Source organism: Alligator sinensis, unplaced genomic scaffold, assembly GCF_000455745.1.
Source record: "Alligator sinensis unplaced genomic scaffold, ASM45574v1 scaffold138_1, whole genome shotgun sequence".
Classification (NCBI taxonomy): Eukaryota; Metazoa; Chordata; order Crocodylia; family Alligatoridae; genus Alligator; species Alligator sinensis.
Window position 1 is genome coordinate 4,136,222 of NW_005841862.1, and position 8,813 is coordinate 4,145,034.

Below are 8,813 nucleotides of genomic sequence, written 5' to 3' on the forward strand. Positions count from 1 at the left end.
TAAGACTGAAAATTGTTAAGGCCCTTGATTCTCACTCTCAAGGAGAGAATAATGAACTTGGATAATAAAAGGAACTAATTTAAAGAATTTGATTCTGGGGAGGCAGTGAGGGGGATGAGCACAATTGTCCCAGCATCAGTGGCAGCTAGGAGAACACTATTCACAATAATAGAAGCATAGAGGAGCTGAAGAAATGGCTGGTCTTAGTCTGTCTCCTTGCCAGGTGAGACCGTTCCCTACTATACCACCACCCTTTTCTATGGCTGTATTCAGTCTATTTCAAAACTACTCTGATGGGGCTTTTGTTGCCTTTTATTTGGGGATTCATCCACTTTTTGAGCCATATATACTGGCAAAAGATTTCCCTGGTATGGCAATCTTTTATACAGAAGTGTTATTACTGGTTTAGTTTATTTTGCTTGCTTCAATGGTACAAGTTGCAGTAGCAAACCAATGTACCTGTACCAAAAGGATTTGTTGACATAGTTTACACTAGAGAAGGTTTGCTGCTAAAGCTAGGTTTTAGAGAGTTCAGTTTCATTAGTCAGCAGTATATTCCTCCCCACCCCCAACCTTCAGTATACATCAGTCTCCCAGGAACTTACTTACTATCTACCTTCAGGCAGTCTTCTGTTGGCACCACCTGTTTGATAGTTCATAAACAGTAATCATCTGATTATTGGGAAGCAATTCTGGAATCCTAAGTATTGTTTAATTTCATCTGAGAGTCATTTATTTTTGTGCCATGATAAAGAATTAAAATCTTTGTTCTTTAGAGATGCCCACAAATGCTTTGGTATAGGATGTGTGATACAGCCTTTTCTGCTGCTTGGCACGTAATGATTGGTTCCTAAAAATGGCTCCGTTGTGCCTCCAGTGACTCGCATCTGTGGATTCTTGTTCTCTGGAATTTGCAAAGCGTTACCTGCTGTAGAGACCTACATCTATGACTGGGACTGCACTAGTGTTTGTTAATCACATATGAATGTAAGGATTCCTATGAGTGACTAGCCCTTGCCCTAGATGAGACTTATTTCTCTCATTTGCCTCGTGAATCTGTTCAGTGAGGGTGTGTATTTATAACTGCACATAGTTGGAAAGTGAGTGGGCTTTTAAATAATTTCTCATAATGTTTTTTCTATCACTTATAAAACTTTATTAATTCTTTACTATAAGTACTTAAGGATATGAATTTGTATCTAAAAGTATTGGGGTGATAAATCCTTTTAAGAAAAAAAATTCCAGGCTCTTCTAACAAATTGCCTAGAATAGATGCAGTAATACACTAATCCTCCTTCTCAGACACTTCATGTATTGTACCACATTTTTTGTAATGGGATTTTTAAGAGTCTTTTAGTTTAGTTTAAGAAAGCAGTGGTCATTCCAATATCTAGCCTTCTCTGAGCAGAACACTACAGCTCCTTTTCTCCAAGCTAAACTTATTGCGTTTTTCCCTTTGACTCTATATAATCATTTGCCCGTGTGATTCTTCTTTTTTTTTTTTTTAAGTACTACTTCACAGTAATAGAACATCTCACTGAGAGTTTTATATTACACCTTGCTATTGTTTGTGAGCTGTTTTTCATTGCTATTTCATTCGGAAATAGGCTCATCTTGGTTACGCTACTTTTGCCACCAAACATTAAACTATAACAATTATGTTTATTGTTAGCAGGTATAGCTTGCTTAGAGCAGGATTGGCCAGCCTGTGGCATTGGTGCCACAAGTGGCACAGGCAACCTCTTTGTGGCATGCAGCAGATCAGGGACAGGCAATACAGGGGCAGAGAGCAGGAATTGGAAAGCAAAGCAGCAAATGATGTGCAGAGCACAGGGAAGGAAAAAAAGCAGATGGGGCAGGGAGCAGAGTAGTAGATGGGGATTGGAGTGGCACTTGGGGTGTGGGGCTGATTTGTAGCATATCTGCCAAAATTGTTGGCTCCTACTGACTTGGCACATGTTAGCATGGATTTAAAGTGCTGCCTTCATAAGGATGGTCAGTTGAGTTGCTCATTGTGCATCTTTACTTTGTTTGCAGCATCCTGTTAAAGTGGCAGCAATTTAAAGAGAGGCCACATCTGGAACAAAACTTTCTGGATTGGTAATAGCCAAGTATGCTAGACCTGTTTCTGTACAGAGGGCCAAGTATTCACATTTTGCTGTAGAATCCCTGCTGGCAGAATCTGAATGTGAACATAGCATATTAAAGGTCCTCATGGGTAAGAAATGGGACCTTGTTAACAAGTTCAGGTTTTTTTTTTTTAACCCTCCATTCATCCATTCCTCCATTCTGTGGTGGGATGCCTCCCAGTACCATTAGATGCCCTGCTGCCATCAGTGCATGTTCTTTTGGCAAATGGAATATATTCTTCACGATTCATCTGGCTCCTTTTGCAAATGTGGAACGTATTAAATTGAAACTAAATTATAACCTTGCCACAGTAGATGTTATCAGTGCTAACTCTGATTGTAGTGAAAATCTTGGTGATCACAGATATTTAAAGAGCCAGAACTTCTTCCTTTGCTAGGTAAACCTTGAGGATAACCTAGCTCTTGTGTCTGTCCAGCTCTGGTGCAGATGTTTTCAGCCATTCTCTTCCACATGATATAGTTTAATTGAAGATTTCTAAGCTTTGTGGGTGATAGCATAGCTTGGTGCCCTCTAATTAATTAAAATAGGTACCAGTATACAACTGAGAAGGCCAAATTCTCTTGGCTCAGAAAAATGACATTTACTGATCTTCACTATGCATAAGCCACTGAACATCTCTTCCTGACCCCTTATCTCTACTCTCAGTGGAAAGTTCTGTCTTTTTTTTTTTTTTTTTTTAAGCTTTTTACTTCCTTCCCTTGAGGTATCTTTCTCCATGAAAATAGATTTCAACCTTATTTTAGCTTTTGGAGCTAGGCTTTCAGAGTGCTTTCTTGTCTAATCTGGGAAAAGGCAGATGCATTATTCTCAGTTGTTCATAGAAACAGATTATCAGTCCTATTCTGAGCTGGCCTCAGTTGCTGCCTAGCTCTGCTCATAACATTTGTATGTAACCTACACCAGCGGTTCCCAACACGGTGCCTGTGTGCTCCATGGTGCCCCCCGAGGTTTATTCAGGTACCCATGCACATTTTCACACTCAGTAAAAAATCATTATTCCAACAAAAAATGCTGTCACTGCCTATTGAGCTCAGGCTGTACACAACTGCCACCAAAACAAAACTGAGTCAGTCTGACTGATGCAGTGACGGAGTGGCGCTTACTACTCCCTCCCCAAACGAAACTATGCGCATATCCAGGATTCTCAATTCTAAACTTTAATATTCATATTGGCTTTTTCTTTTAAATTTGAATGTCCCCTTGAGCGCACAAATGTTGGGAACCCCTGACCTACACTGTCAACACTTTGGCATTGAGCAGTGGAATTGCTCTGTCAGAGAACTGCAAATGCATATTTTGTATTGTTAAAGTTGTCCACCATATTTAGCAACTTGAAAGTATACTTCACTTGCCAATCTAGGCTAAATGTCGAGAGCAAATGACCAAAAAGTAATTTAGATTGGCTTTGTTCACATTCAAACTGATATTGTTGTAGTAACATGACCTAGAAACCAGTCATACTGAAAACCAGGTTCCACTAATTCCATTTACTTTGTCTAATTCAGGATTTGAACAGTTGCTAAATTTGCAAACAACTTGCAGCCAAAGAACTGGGTTTCAGAAATTGGTGACTGATTTCAACTAAAACCTCTGTGTAAACTGCTTTCAGTAAAACTGCAAGCAAAGCAGCTAAATTTAGCAGACTGTAAGCAGCAGAGTTGGGCATACTTTGATGGTGTCACACGTCTGGAAAACCTAGTCACAGGATAGCCTGTAAAATCAATCATTGCCATCTTCTATCCTGTTTTTATATAGATTCATATGTAATTGCCCATCATGGTATCTGAGCCGCAGTTTTTTCATTTAAGCTTGCAGAAAAACAATTTCAAAATGATCATATGAATAGCGAGCTAACTTGTATGCAGAAACCCTTCATAAATTCCTAAATAGTTGCCTCCCTTGCTGTGATAACTGAACACCCCTCCAGCTTGGGTTCAGTCCCAATTCTAATGCAACTTAGCCGCATTCATGTGCTTCATGAGTGACTTGTGCCTCTGGCATCTGGTGGGGACACAGTGGTGGTAAGCAGGGGAGGTCCTGCAGCTGCTGCTGTTGATTTGCTGGGGGGTAGTGAGCACTGACCAAGGGTTGGTGACCACCCACTGCCAGCAGCATCGTCGGTGGCTAGCAGGGATTGTGGACCACCAGTGGCAGGGTGGCAAGTGGTGATGCACCTTTTTGTAGGGAATGCGCTGCCACACTCGGGAGGGGGGGAGCTCGCATGCACCCCCTACACGTTGCCCCTGATGTGCTTGATGCTGTACATTTGATAAACTTGGCCCCTAACCCAACAAGCCTGCCTTCTGAATCATGCTGCACTAAAGGCTAAGTAAAAACTTAGTGAAAACTTGGTTTAAACTTGGCAGAAGTGTCTCCAAGTGAAATTGAGCTGTCACTTGTTGCCCTACGGAGACAAATTTTAAACAAAAGGAAATATGGAAGAGGTGCAATAGAAAATGGCTTTTTAAAATGAGGCTGCTTTGAAAGAAGCAAAACAAGGGCTGAGATGTGAGGCACGACTGTATGTTTCTTGCTTCTGTAGTGTCATCAGCCTGGTAAATTCTTTGCCTACATTAGCCACAGCAACCTCTGAAGCAAAGCTTCAAGTCTCAGAAAGGTTGTACAATTTGGGGCTTTGACTAATCAAAATCATTTAACCTCTGTTGCAGTACGTATTCAGACAGAATATCTAGATCTTGCTGGTTGAACATTTTGGTCAGAGAACACGTGGAAGTACTAATTCCTACTTGTAGCTTACCTTCATGTTGATGATTTAAAAGTATGATGGAAAGTTTATAAGTACATTGCCACACAGTAACTGTGATGGTGCAGAGATGGGAAAATGGGTCATGGATATACTCAAGATTCTGGAAGGAACATTGTGGCTCTGGAGAATGGACCAGAGGAGGATGTAAATGTTTCTTTATTTTCTTGCGCTCTGTCTCAAGCTTCAAACCTAATTGCCTGCATGTAGTAGTGAGTCACAATTCAATCAGAACCAATTAAGTCTACACTTCTGAGAACTGTTCCATTAAAAACATGCCTCCTACTTACTCCCCATGTCTAGTTTCTCTCCTGGTGCTTGGCATTCTTATATTTTTGGGACCCTAATTGGGTAAATTGCTAAAAGAATAGAGGTCTTTGCTATTTTACCCAGGTGTACACTGCTGCTTTTTCTGTTAATAGCAGAGGCATCCTGAGAGCATAGTTAGGTGTCAGACCCAAAATCTTACTATTATGGAGCCATTCGGTTAAGTTGTCCTCTTGATGTCCAGCCCACCAGTGCGATGGACTGACATCTTTATTTGGTAAACTGACACCTGAAAACCTGTAGCTGCTTTGACTGTTAATTCATGACCACACACAGCGCGGGGACAGGTTAGGTTTGGAGTTCAGTAGACTCTTTCTGTGAATTCCCTATTGTGGTTACCTTTAATAACTGCTCTTTTATGCTAATTTTTCTTGGAAAAAGAGAGAGAGATCATTCATTCTATTTTATGAAACAGGAAACACGTCTCTTCAGTAAGCTACTGCTCTGCTGTCTTATTTTGACAGCTTGTTAAATATGCCGAGGTAGTGCTAGTTGACTGACTTTTAAATCTTCATCTTTAATGCATCATTTTCCTTGTTGATTAATGTTTGATGTAATTGAATTAAAACCACTTCTCTGTATGCAGATCAGGCCATGCTGCACAAGATGCTGGGTTATAGAACTAGTGCAGAATCATTTATCTTTAAATTCATCGATATAATGGATATATGAATGTTTTTAATGCTGTCCACCTCCACTAGGGCCAAAGCCCTCTCAGTTTAAGCCTTGTTATTAATAATTGTCAATGCTACTCCCTTAGTTGGTGGGCTACTACTGTATTTTGCTAAGGCAGTTGGAGTAATCAGACTGCCTTAAGCAGGACTTTCTCCTTCCATCTTGGTTTAGTTTATTTTGTGCAGTCTTTTTATAACTTTACAAAGAGTAGAGTTAAAATCCGTAAGGCAAAGTCAAACTTCACACAAAAGGTTTTTGCACTCCTATTACAGTGGACTTGGCAGGCATATTGGGAGTATTTCCATTAGAAGCTTTTTAAATATTTGAAAACTCTGTATCCACATGATGCATTGTGAGCCTACTTTAATAGCTGTGTCTGTGATGAGCTTTCCAACTATAGATATAATCAAGGATGCAAAATCTTAGGGCACTAAGTTCTAATAACTAAAGCTGGATATCTCTCTTCTAGATACATTTGTGTCAGTTTTTATTTAAATGTATTACTTTCATTTACCAAGGCACTAAGGGCACATTAGAGTCTTAATTTCTTCTGCAAAAAATCAAGGGAGAGGTTCTTTGAGGTTTTCTCACTGGTGTATGTGTGTGCGTATCTGATCTCATAATGAATAAATCAGAATACTAGATTCTTTTCTCTCTTCTGCAGAAAAAGATGGCAAAGCCTTTCATCCGACATATGAAGAAAAACTCAGACTTGTGGCCCTGCACAAACAAGTTCTGTTGGGACCTTACAATCCTGATGCTTGCCCTGAAGTTGGGTTCTTTGATGTGCTGGGAAATGATAGAAGGTAAAAAGTCTGTCACTTGCATTGTGATCTTTACTTCAACTGCATTCCTCCCAGTGCTTTTGATTCAGTTGTAGCCAAACAAATGCATTTGTCTGTCAAAAAGACACAAGTGGGGGAAAGGAAGTTCTCTGCGTAAGTATGTCATCTATGACTATACAACTAGAAGAATAAAATAGTGGTGTTTGGAATAGAGGTGCATACCATCGATACCAATATAAAGAGAACTAGCTGTATCGGATATCAGCCCGATGAGGCTGAAAATTTGGCTGATAAATGCCTGTGCTGCACGCAGCCGCAGCACTCGGGCAACAAGGAACAGAGCTGGCAGCATAGAGAGCTGCCTCAAGCTGGTAAATCCAGTGTGGTGGAAGGGGCATGGGCAGATCAACGCCCCCCCATGGTGAGGCAGGGGCAGGCACAGCCCAGGCAGGGCAGAGGGGGCTGGAGCCACAGCCTGGGGGGGGGGCAGCTCCCATCAATGCATGCACCCCGGGAGGGCATGCGAGGGGTGGTATGTACCCTCTGGATCGGCACATGGCAGGGTGGGCTGCAGCCAGGATTCTTCTGAGCAAGGGCTGGGCTTGGAGCAGGTGCCAGCAGTGCTGGGAGGGTGCTGCATCCACCCCAGATTTCGCCACTGCTCCGCTCCCAGTGCTACCAGCTGCCCAGCGCAGCCCTGGCTCAACGCCTAGCCTCCACCCACATCCCAGAAAGAGCCTGGGCTGCACTAGGTGGCTGGCAGCAGCAGCACTGGGAGCGGAGCAGTGGTGAAATTTGAGGTGGATGCAGCATCCTCCAAGCACTGCTGGTGCCCACTCTGAGCCCAGCCCCTGCTGAGGAGAGCCCCACACAGCCCTGGCTACAGGCCTCCCCACTTCCCCTCTGTCCCATGATCCACCCCACCCTGGCTGTGCTGTGCTCCGCCCCACGCGTCTGCTCCTGCCCCACTGCCTCCCTCATCATGAGGGCCTCAATCTGCACCCTCCCCCCCACCCCAACTTACCTGCCAGACTCTCTCTCCTAGCTGCTGGGTTGCATTTCTGGCCCCATGCATGCTGCAGCTGCACACAGCATTTATTGGCAACATTGCCAGCCACATCAGCCAAAAAAAGCCAATTGTCAATAATGTCAATTTTTCTTTTATCGATGCCGATATGATATGGATCGATGCATCTCTGTAAAGCTGTAGTATGTGCCAGTTGACTGTGTTGATCATAAAACAGAACAAAGGAAGGAAGAGTATACCAGGTAACTACTTGCCAGTTTACCTGCATTTTAAAATGTTCAAAGTATGATGCAAAGTTGTCTGTAGTTTTAATAGCATATGTTTGAAGATTTATTGGGAATACTTTAACAAAGTCCTTAAATTTTTACCCCCTAACTCACAAGTTGGATTGTGAGAGAAGTGCTTGGGAGCTCTACAAAGTCAAATGCTGCTTCCTGCAAGAGTTGAAACTACTTGTTCTAGAACTATCGTGTCATTAATGCACGTGGGTATCAAGACTCTTTTTGTTGTTTTTATACTTTTTTTTTTTCTCTCAGGAAAGAATGGGTTGCCCTTGGAAATATGTCAAAACAAGAAGCCATGGCAGAGTTTGTGAAGCTCTTAAATAGATGTTGTCATCTGTTTTCAACATACGTCACCTCCCATAAGATCGAGAAAGACGAGCAAGAAAGAAAAAGGTGAAGCTTTTGGTAGAGAGCAGAGACTGAGTGCGTACCTCTGCCTGCTAACTTAGCTCTGTCACATTTTTCTCCTAAAAAATTACATTGCACCATTTGCACTTAAGCTTTTATACATAATAAGTATTTGAGGGATGGAAAGTAAGGGAACTGCTGGCATCCTTAGAATACCTTGGAAGTTGCAGTTTGTGCTGAATTCTGCTGAATCCTCTTATATCTCTATGAGCAGTTTGTGAGTATTTCTCACAAGTACCTTTTCCAGAATCTTTCCAGCTGAACTAGAAAGTAATTCTTATCTTACAAGTTTTCAGCAAGCAGTGAATGTATACCCAGTACCACCTTGTGCAGCTAATGTATTAGAGTAGGAGCTGTGTAATACCTTCTAGGAAATTAAAAATGTGTAGGGA

The 8,813-nt window shown here is 41.9% G+C and overlaps 1 protein-coding gene across 2 annotated transcripts in view; it reads left to right on the forward strand.

The window, feature by feature from the left end:
- The window catches only part of ACBD3 (acyl-CoA binding domain containing 3), a 25,191-nt gene that overhangs the window by 3,837 nt on the left and 12,541 nt on the right, over positions 1-8,813 (forward strand). Inside the window, exons 2-3 of one of the 2 annotated variants that reach the window (XM_025216215.1) lie at positions 6,582-6,723; positions 8,266-8,406. In XM_025216215.1, the coding sequence (XP_025072000.1) occupies positions 6,582-6,723; positions 8,266-8,406 (283 nt within the window). Of the gene's footprint in view, positions 1-6,581; positions 6,724-7,680; positions 7,972-8,265; positions 8,407-8,813 lie in introns of those variants that run through there. The other variant, XM_025216216.1, reaches the window with a different exon arrangement.